At 39.3% G+C, this 19,037-nt stretch overlaps 1 protein-coding gene across 2 annotated transcripts; it reads left to right on the plus strand.

The window, feature by feature from the left end:
- Positions 1–3,343: 3,343 nt before the first annotated feature.
- si:dkey-3d4.3 (kelch domain-containing protein 3) lies at positions 3,344–18,504 on the plus strand. Of its 2 annotated transcripts, none has more exons than XM_035749711.2 (9): positions 3,344–3,429; positions 11,616–11,841; positions 12,125–12,207; positions 12,344–12,422; positions 12,697–12,740; positions 13,079–13,199; positions 13,511–13,697; positions 14,374–14,481; positions 14,695–18,504. In XM_035749711.2, exons 2-9 carry the CDS (start codon positions 11,673–11,675, stop codon positions 15,227–15,229), a joined length of 1,326 nt encoding a protein of 441 aa, XP_035605604.2. In that variant the 5' UTR covers positions 3,344–3,429; positions 11,616–11,672; the 3' UTR covers positions 15,230–18,504. The 2 variants fall into 2 exon arrangements, with proteins under 2 accessions (XP_035605604.2, XP_035605605.2); XM_035749712.2 differs by lacking the exon at positions 3,344–3,429 and adding an exon at positions 8,176–8,322.
- Positions 18,505–19,037: the final 533 nt, after the last annotated feature.

The raw sequence follows: 19,037 nt of genomic DNA on the forward strand, positions 1-19,037 counted from the left end.
TCCGTCTTTTTTACATTTATTTATATACATTAAAACGTTATACTTTAAATGCAAATGTTTAATAGCATTCTTTTTCATAACAAACCGATGCATTTGAAATACATTGTGGTTAAGGCAGAGTATGATTTCATTTAAGAATTTAATTAGGATTGTTTTAACACCAATCATAGTCAAACTATTGCAAACTGTTTGATTTGAAAAAATACAAAGCATATATTTTTTAAAGAGCCATTTGGGAGCCAAAAGAGCCGGCTCTTTTTGGCTCACTGAAAAGAGCCGGAATGCCCATCGCTGGAGCCGACACTTGCAAAACACGATCAAGCCATCCGGTCTTCAGTTTACGCCTACCATTTTTGAGTGAATACACATCACGTTCCGATATCACGTGTTTTCTGGTAGGGAACTGAGTCTGTTGAACCGTTATGCACAGGTAGAGACAGTACGCTACAAATCATTCCAAGCAAACAGTTTGAAGAATACATATTCAATCTTCCATTATCAAAATTATACCAAATAGTTTATTTCATTTTCGCGACTTATCAAAAGTTACTTTGATATCACAGGTAGAGTTAGGCTGCAGTAGCCTAATGGTGGTGCTGTTTAGGAAATGTTAAATTTTTCAAGGAAGATGTGTTTACGGTCATGATGTATACTGAACAAAATTATAAATGCAATGTAAAGTGTTTGTCCCATGTTTCATGTGCTGAAATAAAGATCCTAGAAATGTTCCATAAGCACAAGAAGCTTATTTCTCTCAAATGTTGTGCACAATTAGTTTACATTCATGTTAGTGAGCATTCCCCTTTGCCAAGATAATCCATCCACATGACAGGTGTGGCATATAACGTAGCTGATTAAACAGCATGCTCATTACACAGGTGCACCTTGTGCTGGGGACAATAAAAGGCCACTCTAATATGTGCAGTTTTGTCACACAACACAATGCCACAGATGTCTCAAGTTTTGAGGGAGCGTGCAATTGACATGCTGGTTGCAGGAATGTCCATCAGAGTTGTTGCCAGATAATTGAATGTTCATTTCTCTACGTTGTTTTAGAGAATTTGGCAGTATGTCCACCCGGCTTCACAATCACAGATACCGTGTATGGCGTCGTGTGGGCGAGCGGTTTGTTGATGTCAACGTTGTGAATCTCGTGAGGAGATCCGGAGGCCAATTGTGAGATATCTGTGACCAACAGATGCATATCTGTATTCCCAGTCATGTGGAATCCATAGATTAAGGCCTAATTTATTTATTTAAATAGATGGATTTCCTCATATCAAGCTCACCTATACTGAACAAAAATATAAATGCAACAATTTCAAAGATTTTATTAAGTAACAATTAATATAAGGAAATCAGTCAATTTAAATAAATAAATTAGGCCCTAATCTATGGATTTCACATGATTGGGAATACAGACATGCATCTGTTGGTCACAGATACCTCACAATTTTAATGACAATGGATTACTGATGTACTAGTGGCAGATGTGACAACATGTTTACCATCCAATTGAATTTGCTAAAATGGTATTGTTACTTAAAAGTTCACTTTAATATAGAATAACCAATTACATTAACCCATTTTAAACTGGCATAACATGGTTATTGTATGGTAACAATGGTCATCACAATAGATTAGTAATCTACTAAAAATATATCAAGTTCACTTAGATCTTGCTGTGAAGCTGTGTGTGTGTGTGCATCTGTGTATGTCTGTGTACTGTGTTCTTATGTCATTACTGTAAACACAAAAACATTACTGTAGCTAGGAAAAACTCCCTAGAAAGGCCGGAACGTAGGAAGAAACCTAGAGAGGAACCATGCCCTGAGGGGTGGCCAGTCCTCTTCTGGCTGTGCCGGGTTGAGATTATAACAGTTTAATATTTAAAAATTATAACATTTTAACAATTTAATATTTCCTAAACAGCATCACCGTTAGGCTACTGCAGCATCTGCAGCCGCACTCTAATCGTGATATCAAAGAAATGTTTTACAAGGCGCAAAAATGAAATACACGATTTTGTATCATTTTGATTATGGAATACTCACTACGTGTGCTTCAAACTGTTTAATTGGAATTATTTGTAGCTATATCGTCTCTATCTGTGCATGAGCGTGCATCCGACTGTAACGGCGTTCGTCTGTTGAAGAAAGAGAGTCGGACCGAAACGCAGCGTGTAGGTTACTCATGACTTTAATGAACTGAATCGCGGTACATGAAATAACTGAATACTAAATACAAAAACAACAGAACGGAACGCGAAACTAATTACAGCCTATCTGGTGACTACAACACAGAGACAGGTACAAACACCCACGAAATACAAAGCGAAACTATGGCTCCCTAAATACGGTTCCCAATCAGAGACAACGAGATCACCTGACTCTGATTGAGAATCGCCTCAGGCAGCCAAGCCTATACACCCCTAATTAGCCGCGATCCCAAATACTACAAACCCCAATACGAAAACAACATATAAACCCATGTCACACCCTGGCCTACCCAAACATATAACAAAAACACAAAATACAATGACCAAGGCGTGACACCGACTCAGTTTCCCTACCAGAAAACATGCAATACAGTAAAGTGGAAACGTGGGGATGTCTTGACCTCGTTTTGCAAGTGTCGGCTCACTTGACCTCAGTGCATTACTGAGGGGTGCAACTCAATATTAGGAAGGTGTTCCTAATGTTTGGTATACTCAGTGTATATGCCATAGCAAACAATACAAAAATCCTGTAACCTTTTATTACGGGAGAATATAACAAGTACAAATATTACTCTTCATCCCCACAAGTCAATTATGTTTGAATATGTAATATGGAACAGTACATTAGCCAGCTCTTTGTCCTTGATGTACAGATTTGAGGGCCAATTCTTATTATGGAGCCAACAGATAAGATTTCCCTAATAATTTTGGATATCATTTTTAGAGGGATATTTTTCCAGTGACAGAAAATATTCCACTGATCTGGCATTTGATAAGGAATATAAACCTAATTGTCATAGACAGTATGCAATAATAACTTTTTATAGGTTATAGGTTATAGGAATGGAATATTTCGATATCATAAACAATCACATGCTTTTCATAGTGGCCTATCTCGTGCTTCTTATCTTTTTCTCCTTATGTCATAGTAGCCTATAGTAGTAAAGTGGACATATGCAGATTACACTGACAGGCAAACGTTTACATTTGACTGTAATATGTGGGTGCAAATAGTAGCCTACTATCACGTGCTTTCTCCAGTGCTGGGGAAGAGTTTATCATTTTTCAGTCTAGAGAAACACCCACACTTCCTGCTCAAACCACAATATGCCCCTCCTTCTGAATGAAATGCCCTTCAAAGCCCGGATGATCATTGCGGCGCAGCAAAACCCAATGAAGAGGCACGGGTGAGATATCGGCTCTCTAATCGGGTAATTTTGTTTTCTATGATGTAACTTTACATTTTCAATGTATAGACTATTCAACGATGCAGTAAGTGAGTTCAGCTTTGGCTGTGTAGGCTATGTAGCCTAGTAAAATGTAGCCTAAAAGGAAAATAAAATACATTACGTTTTTATTAGCTATTGAAATAGTGGTTTTGGTTAATTTTTCGTAAGGGTTTTATAATGATATATTTACACAATGAAACCAACAATTATTCTAATGCCATAAGTAAGACATTGCAAATAATCTATTCATTTTATTTTACACAATGAAACATTTCTGGCCAGTGACCGTGCTCACATTGGAGCTAAACTTTTGTCACTTGTGAGTTTCTCTTCTGGAAAAGACCCTTCATGTAATGTACTGTATGTAGTAGCCTAGGCAAAGGATATTTGTAGAATAAGTATCCTTGGCTACATCTTGAGATTTAGGTGTACTTTTAATTTGACTGACTAGGTTGTAGTAGCCTATAACAGCATGGAACATAAAGTCAGTAGGAGGAATGTGGTAAGAAACAGGCACAGAGTGAAATAGCGTGCCCTGAGTGTTGAAATAACGGTCACGTGCCACTCCTAGACGTTCTCTTCCAGAGATGTCAAACTTGTATTTTTCCATGATCTGACTATTCCTTCGATTTCGTAATAACAATGTAATACTAGGTTGTGCTTTGTAGTTTGTAATAACATTGCAATGCACCTTTCTTAATCTAAACCTTTCTAATCAGGGTAGGCTAGTTGATTGAACAGAGAAATAGAAGCATTCAGAAAATCACTTGAAAACAGTTGAGATAGAAGAATATAATATAATATCAGTGAAGGAATTGACTATATAATTTCCTGTTCACATAGGGTATGCCTTCACACAGTCATGGGGCTGTGTTTATGCTTCTCAATTTAATCAGTGTCATATCATATTGACTCATTTACAATGATCTAAATTCTTAATTCAAGATAGAGGAAGATAGGTACTGCTCCCAATGACCTACTTGCTTTTTAGAACACAAAAACAACCTTGAAGTTGGGGGCCCCCCAGATAGCATATGAACATGTAATAAGCAATGGAAAACTGTGTAGAATTGCAGGAAATTAGCTTTAACGGTCGACTTTGGGCACAAAAACCGATCCAACTCCTTCTAAAAAAAAATAACCGAAATGAGGTATGCCTTTGGTGGTTCATCGATGTGTCATTCTTGGTCATGAAGGCTGTGACTGACCTAGCTAGTTCATTAGCTAAGCTAGCCACTTGTAGCTAGCTAGTAACTCCTCCAGTATGTGTTGATGTCATTTCACATGATTTATTTTTGGACAGAGATCAGTAAGAAATGGCACTATTGTAGCAAAATATCGTATTCCTAAAAAAAAATGTAACCATTAAATTACCTGATATGGTGCATTTATCAGTTATACAGTTTAAAGCCTTTGTTTTGGGGTATTCCCCAAAGTCAACCTTTTAAAGTAACTGTCCAGTGTTTCCAGATTTCTATGAAATATGATCTGGAATTAATTACAATATGAGTGAAATAGTTTTCCTTCCAAAAATGTTTTAAATAAGTATGTTAAAGGTCCTGAAAAGTCATTCTGAAAGGTACTTTTTCTCTCATGGCAACTACCAGGAAGCTTGAAAAGACAGGCTGAGTGGGCGGGGAGATTATATTCATGAGTTCGCCTTGACTGACAACTCTTTGAAATGCCTATGTCAAGCAACTTGGATGCAGTGAGAGGTGCTGCAGTATTAATGATCTCAAGCAAATTTGGTGATACACAAAGCAACTCAAACAACATTGAAACTGCATCAATTATATATTTAAGCAATAAGGCCCAAGGGGGTTTGGTATATGGAAAACAGAAAGGAAAATGCCGCATAGGACTGTTCACCCCCACCTGGGATATGGATGCCTGATGAAGACCTAAGGGTCGAAACGCTGTTATAAATAAAATCACCTGGGAGCATGAGCAGTAGTGTGCAGCGTTTTCCACTCTGTTTTCCACGAGTTTGTCTACAATTCGAGCACCTGCGGAAAGAACCAGGATGTGCGTATGTTCTTCAGCTTTTGTTGGTGTAGGTCGTGTCTTTGGCTATGCCGGATTAAGTGATATGACATGCTATTCTATAAAATCCTTTCTCTGTAATTAATATTACCTGATTGAGATAATCATGTAAATGTAATTAACTAGAAAGTCGGGGCACCACAAAATAATATTTATAGAGCTGTTATCTTCCGAATAAACTCTTAAAGACCGAGTAATATTTTACATCAATAGCAGTCAATATTAATCGTCACCTTATTTCAGTCTCATCTGAAAGTTGTAAATTCTTGGTTATCTTCACGAACCCTGGCTAACAATTTGAATCAGCAATACAAAATTGGGTTTAATTATTTATTTACTAAATACCTAACTAATCACACAGAATTACATATACACAGATTGAATCATACATGATTACAAATGATGTCATAAAGGAAAACATCCCTAGCGGACGGAACACATATGACAGCTGGTTACACAAAGAACGGGTGTTGGGTTTGAGTGAAAGAGCGGGAAGACTGAAGAACAAAGGGAGAAGCGATGTCTCTATCGGGCCATAGGCAGCTACTCTATCGTAAATACAGAATCTTATGCATTCTAAATTACTGGCCATTTGGAAAAGGAAAATGCAATAAATATTTACTCTGAACTGCGCTTCAATAGGTTGGTGGTAGATTGAAGACCGTGTTGCCCAACAGAGTCCTTTGAAGAGTGTCTCCGGTGGAAACGTTGTAGTGTCGTCATTGTGTGGTAGATGGGATACTCACGTTTACAGCGGCAGCTGCTAACTCAACGGCTAGGAGGTATCACTTCTATAGTGAATAAGAGTTCAAAGTTCATACCATTCGCAACCAAAGCTCATGCTGAGGTTGGCTTCATTCTGTAGTTATTATTTGAACCCTTCTGACATTGGACCGTCATCCTAATGTACCCGGAACAGGAGGTTACATTTTCATCAAGGACTTATATAGTGGAGGGAGAAGGGTGTGCTTCATAGTTTATAGCCCATGTCTCTTCACAGGAGTGGGCCACTGATTGAGCAGAGCCCTAACCTTATGAAAACCCAAATCTCTCATTTGGAAGCTAAAATTACATTTAATAATTTCACCAATAATTTTACATTTCAACATTTGAATTCCATAACAATTCCATGTGAATCTGATAACTATAAAGTGTAGACTTTCCCAGATACAGTTTAGGTCATCCTGTCATCAGTCATAATGTCTCAGATGACAACCGAACTGACATCATATTCATTAAGTACCAACGCATATTTTCAACTGGTTCTATTACCGAAATATGGTTCCTTTCCCTCCACTTGTTTGATGCTCCCAGACTCTCTGTTTAACAAAGGCTATTCAAGAGTCCCTCTGTAGAGTCAAGAGAGAGGGAAGGGAGAAAGCTATTTATGGGGGGAGGGGGTGTCATAAACCTTACCCAGAGGCCAACGTCATGACATGTGGTACTGTATATCAATCAAATTGATTTCAATCAATCAAATGTATTTATACATCCCTTTTTACATCAGCAGATGTCACAAGTGCAATACTGAAACCCAGCCTAAAACCCCAAACAGCAAGCAATGCAGATGTAGAAGCACAGTGGCTAGGAAAAACTCCCTAAAAAGGCTGGAACCTAGGAAGAAACCTAGAGAGGAACCAGGCTCTGCGGGGTGGCCAGTCCTCTTCTGGCTGTGCCGGGTGAAGATTATAAAAGAGTACATGGCCATTAACTTGTTTGGGATAGGGGGCAGTATTTTGACATCCGGATGAAAAGTGTGCCCAAAGTAAACTGCCTATTACTCAGGCCCAGAAGCTAGGATATGCAGATCATTTGTAGATTTGGATAGAAAACACTCTAAATATCCTAAACCTGTTAACATAATGTATGTGAGTATAACAGAACCAATATGGAAGGCGAAACCCCAAGGACAACCCCCCCCCCAAAAAAATGATTCAGCCTACCACTATTTTCAATGGCCATCACTTTTATTATAAGGCCAAGTCCTCCCAGATTGCTGTTCCTAGGGCTTCAACTAGATGTCAACAGTCTTTAGAAAGAGTTTCAGGCTGGTTTTTGGAAAAATGAGCCAGAAATTGTAGTTGTTCTAGGTGGCTCCCATTTTGGCTGTAGTGTTTCCAAGTGTGTATTTTTCTCCGGTAAAGACAATAACAATTCTCCATCTTAAATGTTATTGTTTATTTGCGTATTAGGGTACCTAAGGTTTGAATTATAAATGTTGTTTGACTTGTTTGGAAAAGTTTATTAGTAACGAATTCATTTTGTATGCATTTTGATGGAGGGAAACTGGGTGGATTATTGACTGAAGCACGCCAGCTAAACTGAGTTTTTGTGGATATAAAGAAGGACATTATCGAACAAAAGGACAATTTGTGATGTAACTGGGACCTTTTGTAGTGCCAACAGAAGAAGATCATCAAAGGTAAGGCATTTTTTATATCGATATTTCTGACTTTCTTGTCGCACCTGTGGATTGAAGTTCCTCGACGTACACATCACTGACGATCTGAAATGGTCCATCCACACAGACAGTGTGGTGAAGAAGGCTGAAGAAATTTGGCTTGGCACCTAAAACCCTCACAAACTTTTACAGATGCACAGTTGAGAGCATCCGGTCGGGCTGTATCACTGCCTGGTACGGCAACTGCACCGGGCGCAACCACAGGGCTCTCCAGAGGGTGGTGCGGTCTGCCCAATGCATCCCCGGGGGTAAACTACCTGCCCTCCAGGACACCTAGAACACCCGATGTCATAGGAAGTCCAAAAAGATCATCAAGGACATCAACCACACGAGCCATGGCCTCTTCACCCTGCTATTATCCAGAAGGCGAGGTCAGTACAGGTGCATCAAAGCTGGGACGAGAGACTGAAAAACAGCTTCTATCTCAAGGCCATCAGGCTTTTAAACAGTCATCACTAGCCGGCTACCACCCGGTTATTCAACCCTGCACCTTAGAGACTGCTGCCCTATATACTGTACATAGACAATGAATCACTGGTCACTTTAATAATGTTTACATACTGTACTACTTTACTCATCTCATATGTATATACTGTATTCTATTCTACTGTATTTTAGTCAATGCCACTCTGATATTGCTCAAACTAACATTTATATATTTCTTAATTCTATTTGTTTTCCCCCCTTTTTTTCTTTAAACTTTTAGATTTGTGTGTATTGTTGTGAATCGTTTTTAGATACTACTGCAGCTAGGAACACAAGCATTTCACTGCACCTGCAATAACCTCCAAATATGTGTATGTGACCAATAACATTTTATTTGATTTGATTTGTCATACTTTGGTCATCGTACTTCCAATATCATCAAATGTCATGAAAAACATGATTTTGACTCTTCATGACCTTTAAAAATAATATTTTGTCTGTTGGAATGATGTAGGCGTATCTCAACAACTGATTGGTGTGGATGTATACCGGTCATTAAAAATATTAATGTAGGTAGACTGATGGCCAGCTCATCCACGTCATCCTCTATGAGGAAATAACACATTTTTTAATCGGTCTGTTTGAGATACAAGTTTGAGGTGGGTTTTTTTAAGTGTTTTTTTTCTCCAATATTTGCTTTGGCCACAAATACGAGTGTAGGATGAGTCAACAACATTATTTCGGTATGAGTTAACAGAATATGTAAGTGAGACTTTCACTAGACATTTACTTTAAAACAGCACATTTTTCTCTCTGCCCCATTGCAAAATGTGTGAAAATGCAGGAAGTTAGTTTTCATTAAAAAAATGTTTTCCCCCAAAGCAAACTTTGGGTGTTGGGCGGACTACCATGTAACCTTTCATTTACTGTATGTTGCAAACTTTTTTCAAAATGTAGAAGTGGAGAAGTTGCTTGTTGACCCCCACAATGAAATTGGGCAGGGGACTAGTGGTGTTACCTATTTTTTTGGTACAGGAGCGCCCCCAAAAATGTAATGGACATCATCATTTCTCAAAGTTTATATCCTATTGAATATCATAATAGAATATGCAGAAAATCCTTAGATTTCAATGTCTGCCTATGCCCACACATAGTAGTCTAGGTTTGCATCCAATTGGTGACAGATTTTCATGCGAATATTCTAAAATCTGCATAAAAACAATATTCACATTTTCCCACCAGAGATGTTTCCATCAACTATTTTGGGTTATATAGCGAATGTGCCAACACTGGTCATAGCACATGCACTCTAGCCAACAGCTGGCAGATACAGAGCAGGTATAGCCTACCAGGCCTACATTAGATTTTTATAGACAAAATAGCGAGATTATTTTTCTTTGTTAAACGGCAGCCAAGCATTGATCATCATGTCACCAGAATAATATCAATATTTATTAGAAAGTAGCATCAAGCTCATCACCATGCACTTTCACCACCCTGTGAAGTTCATCATAACTTATTTCATCTGTAGCATAATAAACTGCAAGTCCTAGTGGGAGGACCACACGACATGTTATTGCGTGACATCGATATGATAGTTATCATATCAAAATTTGCGTATAAAGGTGCATCATTTTTTGCAAAATTAATTTTACCGACACAAAAAGATCCCAGCTTGTCAAACGTATTTTGTTTTGTCAACATTTGGAAAGTTTACGGACAAATCTGCTGTTTCCATCAGGCCTGTCGTGACATTTGTAATCCGACATGTAGGCCTACTTTACTTGCATAAAAACGTTGGATGGAAACCTGGTTTGTGTCAAGAAAATGTCTTACTTGTTTCACCCTCAAACACCAAGTTAGGCATACCTAATTTCAAAATATGTCATCATCACTGTGAATCGTGAATGATAGGCCTAATTCTTCATGTTTTACCGGTGAAATGTCCAAACCTCGTCTGCAAACCTCGTCTGCATACCAATCTCATTGGATTTCAATCAGATTCATGGAAATATTTTTTTTTTTTTCTTAAAGCTAACCATCCTAAAATCTCACAAAAAATGTGGAGGTTTTTTTTGGTGTAACAGTAACATTATAGGCCTATTATGTCATGCTATTATATTCAGTTCTGTTATAATATGAATGAATTCTTATGTGATCTTGCGAGACATTGCTTCAGAATACATTTTCCAGAAATATTTTGACCAGCTCTGTGTAGCACTATACCCCTGGAGGGGACTGTGGATCTGTCTCTGTCCATTAGCTCGTTAGTACGTTAGTCACATGTGAAATCTCAGACAGCACTGGCCCAATGTTGATGAAACTTGGGTGAATAATATGTCTTGCCATAGAGATTCGAATTTACAAAATTACACTGATTGGCCCAAGGGGGAGCTGCATCATTCGTGGTGACAATATGTGTACTGTTGCGATGGTTACTTGCTTGTTTGTACTATACAAATTAATATACACATGTATTATGAATACTCAAAAACCATACAAAGTACTAAGACAAATGTCTCTTTTTGAGTATGAAGCTGACTGTTCTGGTTATATAATGAAGTACTTGTATACAGTTAGCCTGGTCCCAGATCTAATTGTGCTGTGTATGTTTGGCCTGGCAAAGTTGGCAAGACAACATAGCAGATATAGGCTCAGGCTATAGTCATAAGAGTGTGAGGAGTTAAAATAATGAATATGTTGCCTGCATAGGGAGGTCTCCTCCCTGCGTTACCCACAGAGTCAGGTGCTCTGCCTGTAGAAGGTGTCAGATGAACACACAAGTATACTTCAGCAGCAACAACAAATGCTGTCTTGGCAACTGTGTCTATGTAGGACTGTCATCCATACGTTGGCGACATAATGGAGTGTGGTGGTGGCAGACTTTGTGTCCTGACCAATGGTGTTGCCTGGGGTTGCAGTGCATTGTCTGTTATATTAGGTGCCTCTTCAAACAGGTTTTGTCACACCCGGGGACAGAGAAGCCCCTCAGAGAGAAGCATGACATCAGATACCTCACTGTTAGTTTTTTCCTGAGGATAATAGTTCATTGAACGTTGTTTTTCTTGCAGCTGCAGAGGGATTCAAATTTCATACGGACTGTTTTGGTTAAAGATTTCTTCACTGTGTCCATTGAATCTCTTTCCAAAGACAACAACTAAGGAGAACAGTCACATGACACCTGTAGTGGTTAGTGGTTGACAACTAGTGTTGCTGTGCCCTATTCCTCACCATGCAGTCATTTTCCTGAGGAGAATAGCAGCCCAATGACAGCTGAGATTGAGGATGCCCTAGTATGAGCCGGAGGAGCAGTAGCAGCCCCAGCCTGTGGACCGTACTGCCTCAGAGTGGCCCTGCACCATGTGAACGCTACAAGCACGCCTGCTGCTCCTACGGGGACAGTGTCTTTGTGTTGGGAGGGAGGGAGAGCCACTCGCTCAGGGACTTCTGGAGGTATAATGTTGGTAAGTGACTAGTCTCTGGTGACAGGCTGTTAATATAGCTGGCCAGCATGCAGGCAATATTTTCTTCTAGGTTCATTAAAAGATTAGTAAGTGTCAGATACACTATACTTTTTCTAAGTCATAATTATTATAACTTTGTTTATATTGTGACCTGGTCTGCTACAAACTGTATATGTCAGTTATGCAGAATGTGATTCAATCATGTTACAACAGTGTTATACAGTGATGTTGTTACACATTAGGAATGTGGGTATGGACCTAACCACTGTGTGTGTCTACGTAGTACGCAATGAGTGGACAGAGTTGGACTGTAGCTGTGAGGCAGCACCTGAGGAGCTACAGGAACATTCCATGGTGGCCCATCAGGTAGGGTTCTATCTATGTCATCTGTATGGTTATATCAAGGTAATATCAATGTCATTGTATCTCAGACTGCTTAGCATTGCTTTAATTGGTAGGCTTCATGTAGCTCAATGTTGATTGTAAATCATTATCTTTACAGGGTGTTCTGTATGTCTTCGGTGGAATGATTGATTCTGCGTACACTATATGGAAAACCCCCCTCTGGGTGTTTGATATTGGTAAATCCACTGTGGGCAACATACACCTCAATAACTACTGACACAATCATAATGATCCAACAACATCCCAAACACTTCTACTCCTCACAAGAAAGAAGTGTTAAAACATGTTCAAACTTGCATCTGGCATTTAAAATCCTACCTGACAACATAAAAAGTTGGTACTAGCTCACAGTTCTCATAGGGAGTGACGGCAAAGAAAAGCTGCCATTCTGCCTTTGTTTCTCTGTGAGTCCTGCACAGTTGTCAGTGTCCTTTCTCATATCTCTTGCAGTGAAAGAGCAGTGGGTGTCCTGGCAGGATAGGAACCCCCCTCAGGTATGTAATGTAAAAGTAAATGCTCCATATACCAGGGAAATTGAGAGTGATAATGTAACCATGCTCATTTTCCACAGCTCGCACAAATGCACCACTATAAATTATTAAAAGAACAGTACATATTAATTTGTATACCCTCTCATATCAAGTACGGTTTTAACTGCAATGAATGAAAAACATAATCAATTGATTAACTAAATGTAACAACAGCATACGGCAGCTCTATAAACTGGCCCATAGCATGATTAATAGTAATAGCTGATCAAGTACGGTTCCCATGCTTTGTACTGATATTGATGACATCCCTCATGGCCGTCCATATGCTAACATGTTAACAGAATCAGGTGCCAGTCAACAGGAAGGGCCACAGTGCCGTGGTGTTTAGCTCTGCCATGTACATCTACGGAGGATACATTGACATGAAAGCCTCATCACAGGAGTTTTGGAAGTTAGAATTTGGTGAGTTAGACGTTTTCTATGGATAGATAATTTGGTTTTCGTGATTATCATTTAATAACAACGCATTACTGTCACATTTCCAGAGAAAACAATAATGATATCCAGTCATGATATCATTATTGTTTTCTCTGGAAATGTGACAGCAATGCGTTGTTATTAAATGACTGGAATATGTTTTGAATTTACCAACACTTCACTTAACACTGTATTGTGTGTGTGTGTGTGTGTGTGTGTGTGTGTGTGTGTGTGTGTGTGTGTGTGTGTGTGTGTGTGTGTGTGTGTGTGTGTGTGTGTGTGTGTGTGTGTGTCAGACACTATGTTGTGGTCCCTGCTGGACTGTACCCAGACAGAGGTGGGTCCAGGTCCCAGACACAGCCACTCTGCCATGACACACCTGGACTGCATGTACCTTTTCGGGGGTCTGAGAGGCCTGAGGGAGCAGAGGGATCTGTGGAGATGGAACTCTACCAGTCATTCCTGGAGCTGTCTCAATGCCACGTGAGTGATCTCTGCTCCCTCTTTATTTGTCTCTGTCTTTATCTCTCTCTCTCTGCCTCTGGGGTTTCACTGGATACTACAGATTTATGAAAATAGTTTTCAAGGGTTCAGGCACTGACAACTTTCAATACCCTTATGGAGGATACTTTTAGGACTGTTCCATTGGCTCCATTGTACTGGGTAAGCTAAGTCAAGCTCCGGTCAAGTATTTGAAAGAATTTGAGATAATGTATTTGACCCAGGTCTGTTTCAGGCACTGACAACCTCAACAGCCTTATGGAGGGCAATATCATGTCAATTATAATGTCTCTTTATGGGCTCAGTTATTTTGTGTGGCAATTTGTTCAGCGTTTTTACTCTCAACAGGAAATGCAAAACAGCTGAAACCAGACAATGTTATCTGGCGCCGAGCCACCAGATTAATTTGCTTAACCTGTAGCTTTAACCTCTCACAAACCTCTATCATCATTCACTATTAATTGTTATGTTTGAATAAATAATTGGGATTGTGCAGTTTATGTACACACAGCACATTAAGTAAATCAGCAATCTAAGTGATGTTATCTTTTCCACACAAAGCAAAAAAACTAACAATAGACGAATTGTGTTGCTTGTTGAACAATGCGTTGTGTTGTTTTTCCTTCCTTCCTGTCTGTCCTGTGGATGTGTTATACAGATCAGGCCCCCCTAAGCTGGTGGGCCACTCAACTGTGGTCTACCGGGACAGCATGCTTCTGTTTGGAGGAGGAGAGAGCCAGCACACACCCAGGAGCTGTCTATGGAGGTACAGCTTCACCATTCAGACCTGAGTCACTCTTCACATTTTGAATGGAGTTTCTATCGTAAATGGTGGTGTAAGAGAAATAGCGTCCTAAATAATAGTAATAACTATAAGTCAGAAGTAAGAGAAATATCTAGAGTGTGCTTGCTGAAGCAAGCTACACTGAATATATAATAATATAAGATATGCCATTTAGCAGATGCGTTTTATCCACAGGTACAGCTTCACCACCCAGACCTGGGGGAAGCTAGCCATGCTACCCGGCTCCAACCCACCTCCCCACAGGATCTACCACTGCTGTGCTGGCCTGGGCCCTAGCTACCAGCCTTCCGTGACCACAACCACCAGCACCACCCTGATCCCCAGCACCACCATCAGAAACAGACTTGACAGCAAGATACGGCCGTTCAAGAACAAATGCTCCCCATCCTCCTCAAAGACAGAGGGCACTATAGAGCTGGAGACGTTTAGTAGCTCGGAGAAGCTATTGACTGAAGTGGAGGACTATTGTAATGGTCTAAGTGGGAATGACACTCAGCGGTTTGGGAATTGTCTGACCTTTGAGAACCAGGAGGCCTTCAGTAAGCAGTGGAGCTGTGAGAATATAGAGGAGGATGGTCCAGGTAAACCAGAGGAGAGCCATGAGAGCATAGCACAAAACCTGCCTGATTTGCTACTGGTGCTGGGGGGAAAGCCCTTAGTTAGACACACGGTCATCTCTGTGTGGCAGATGACATTGGCTGACTTCTGAGCTTTGAGAGAAGGAATGGCATTTTATAAACTACAGTGCCTTGGAGAGTATTCATCCCCCTTAGCGTATTTCCTATTTTGTTGCGTTACAACCTGTAATTTAAATAGATTTTTGGCGGGATTTCATGTAATGGACATACACAAAATAGTCCAAATTGGTGAAGTGAAATGAAAAAGATTACTTGTTTCAAAAATACATTTAAAAAATGGAAAAGTGGTGCATATGTATTCAACCCATTTGCTATGAAGCCCCTAAATAAGATCTGGTGCAACCAATTACCTTCAGAAGTCACATAATTAGTTAAATAAAGTACACCTGTGTGCAATCTAAGTGTCACATGATCTGTCACATGATCTCAGTATATATACACACCTGTTCTGAAAGGCCCCAGAGTCTGCAACACCACCAAGCAAGCGGCACCATGAAGACCAAGGAGCTCTCCAAACAGGTCAGAGACAAAGTTGTGGAGAAGTACAGATCAGGGTTGGGTTAAAAAACAATATCTGAAACTTTGAACATCCCACGGAGCACTATTTAATCCATTATTAAAACATGGAAAAAATATCGCACCACAACAAACCTGCCAAGAGAGGGCCGCCCACCAAAACTCATGGACCAGGCAATTAGAGAGGCAACAAAGAGACCAAAAATAACCCTGAAGGAGCTGCAGAGCGCCACAGTGGAGATTGGAGTATCTGTACATAGGACCACGTTAAGCTGCACACTCCACAGAGTTGGGCTTTATGGAAGAGTGGCCAGAAAAAAGCCATTGCTTAAAGAAATAAATAAGAAAACGCATTTGGTGTTCGCCAAAAGACATGTGGGAGACTCCCCAAACATATGGAAGACAGTACTCTGGTCAGATGAGACTAAAATTGAGCTTTTTGGCCATCAAGGAAAACGCTATGTCTGGCGCAAACCCAACACCTCCCATCACCCGAGAACACCATCCCTACAGTGAAGCATGGTGGTGGCAGCATCATGCTATGGGGATGTTTTTCATCGGCAGGGACTGGGAAACTGGTCAGAATTGAAGGAATGATGGAAGGCGCTAAATACAGGGAAATTCTTGAGGGAAACCTGTTTCAGTCTTCCAGAGATTTGAGACTGGGACGGAGATTCACCTTCCAGCAGGAAAATGACCTTAAGCATACTGCTAAAGCAACACTTGAGTGGTTTAAGGGGAAACATTTAAATGTCTTCGAATGGCCTAGTCAAAGCCCAGACCTCAATCCAATTGAGAATATGTGGTATGACTTAACGATTGTGGTACAATAGCAGAACCCATCCAACTTGAAGGAGCTGAAGCAGTTTTGCCTTGAAGAATTGGCAAAAGTCCCAGTTGCTGGATGTGCCATGCTTATAGAGACATACCAGAAGGTGGCTCTACGAAGTATTGACTTTAGGGGTGGGGTGGGGGGGTGAATAGTTATGCACACTCAAGTTCAGTTTTTTTTGTCTTATTTCTTGTTTGTTTCACAATAAAACATATTTTACATCTTCAAAGTGGTAGGCATGGTAGGCATGTTGTGTAAATCAAATGATACAAACCCCCCAAAAACTAGTTTAATTCCAGGTTGCATGACAACAAAATAGGACAAATGCCAAGGGGGTGAATACTTTCACAAGCCACTGTATTTAAAAAGAAAATGGCATATATTTATATGGAAATGTATCACAAAGCGTGGGTGTGATGCAGCTGTTGATGCATAGCGTTCCCACGCTAAGGTGTTATTTAGTCCACATATCAGTCCCAAATATACTGTACATATCTTAATCTTTGTTTATTCAGCTGAATAATCGTTCAGTTTTAAGAAAACAATTCAGCAAATTTATTTTTGCAGAGAATCCAAAAAATAATCATTGTACCTATATTCCCAAGTGTTATGTTTTAGATAGTTTAAAAAAGGACATTGTTGTCAATGTTAAACCAAGTGTTAAACCACATTAATTATGAAATTGTTTGTACTCATAAATATTGCATTTTTTATGTTTTGTGTTGGTGAAAATGGGAGAATATCCCCAATTAACACATTGGTTTTGAAATATTGTATATATTTTAGCAATTACATTTACTTTTGATACTTATGTTTATTAAAACCAAATACTTTTTGACTTTTCATTTTCTATTATGGTATCTTTACTTTTACTCAAGTATGATAATTGGGTACTTTTTCCAACACTGCCAGTTTTGAATTCATCTACCGACAATGTTCCTGTCCTGCTAAGCATTCAAAATGTAACAAGCACTTTTGGGTGTCAGGGAAAATGTATGGAGTAAAAAGTTCATTATTTTCTTTAGGAATGTAGTGGAGGAAAATTAAAAGTTGTCAATAAATAAATAGTAAAGTAAAGTACAGATACCCCAAAAAAACGACTTAAGTAGTACTATACGTATTTTTACTTAAATACTTTACACCATTGAAAACCGGTCACTAGGGGCAACTGTGAGAGCTATTACCATCAAATAGGGTGTTGCGGATGAGCTCCAGCTCCGAGGGTCAAGTTTTCAATCCCAGGGCTAGACCCTCGTTTTGCATTTTGAGTTTTAACCCTATCCCAAACCTTAACCATTACCTTAACAATTCTGAATGAATTCCTAAACTTAACCATTGAAATGTTTGTTAATGGTAAAACATCAGATTCTGCAATGACACTGAGAGCTTGTTGGTCATTCCACCAATTAGGTGCCTTTTGAGTAGTAAAAAAACAAAACAAAATTTTATAAAGAGCAAATGTTCAAGTTAATAATAAACGTGTTTTCCCATCTTAAATTTAAACAAAATACTATAGTAAGTGCCTATTAAAGTAAACATTTACCCATTTTGAATGTTATATTGTTTGTGTGCATCTCTGAGCAATGTTCTATCGGTTCCCTTGGTCAATTCATGTTTTCATGTATATCTGAGAAATTGTCGTTCAAGCAGACAGACATTTGGCAGGTATGAGGTAGCTTTGAGATAAAGTATTTCTTAACAGGGTGGATAAGCTTTAATATAGCAGATAGATTGTAGCTTTGATCAATGTAATTGTCTGCATAATTTCCAATCTCCCATATATTTTTGGGGTATACATACATACATACACATATCCACATCTGTGACCCGATTCAGGACACTAGGCATATGTTGCAAGTTACAACTTCACAGGAGAGCCGTTTGAACGCTATACATTTTTTTTGACAGAAATGCCTTCTCGACCGTGTGAACTTTCATGTGCCTTAATAACAAACTTGTATGCCATGTGTAAATACAAATAAAATTGTTAAACTACGAGCCTAGTTTGTTTATTCACAGAAAAAGACAGCAACCGTCCCGCTAGCCATGATTGGCTTAGATAATGAGTGGGCTGGACATGCCGAGAGATGAGTATGGATTGGTCTGCGTATAGCAGCTTGTGTCTATAAAAATGAACTGCTCGTTATGAGTAGATAATCCTTTCTACTGCAGTTTTTACGAAATATATAACATTAGCCATGGAGAGCTGAAAATATGTTGCTACTGCTCTCAATAACATTGCTGCCCTGAATTTATCAGGCACAATCGACAAAGGTCAGTGGGAAAAAATTGTGATGGACTACTTTCTGGAGGACGTTCATGCCATTCTGACTCTGAAAATGTAATAAAAGGGGTTGCAGTCTGCCATGAAGCTTTCATCCATGTATTCGGGTAAGAATCTAGCTACAGTTTCAGATATTATACGTTTTTAATTTTGTCAGAAAGTTGTTTTCATTGCAAGTTTAACCTCTCTGCGCACCGAACCCGTTAGCGTATTAAACATTCATGAAAATACAAGTGTCTCACATGTT

The sequence above is a fragment of the Oncorhynchus keta genome, chromosome 34 (genome assembly GCF_023373465.1).
Source record: "Oncorhynchus keta strain PuntledgeMale-10-30-2019 chromosome 34, Oket_V2, whole genome shotgun sequence".
Taxonomy (NCBI): domain Eukaryota; kingdom Metazoa; phylum Chordata; class Actinopteri; order Salmoniformes; family Salmonidae; genus Oncorhynchus; species Oncorhynchus keta.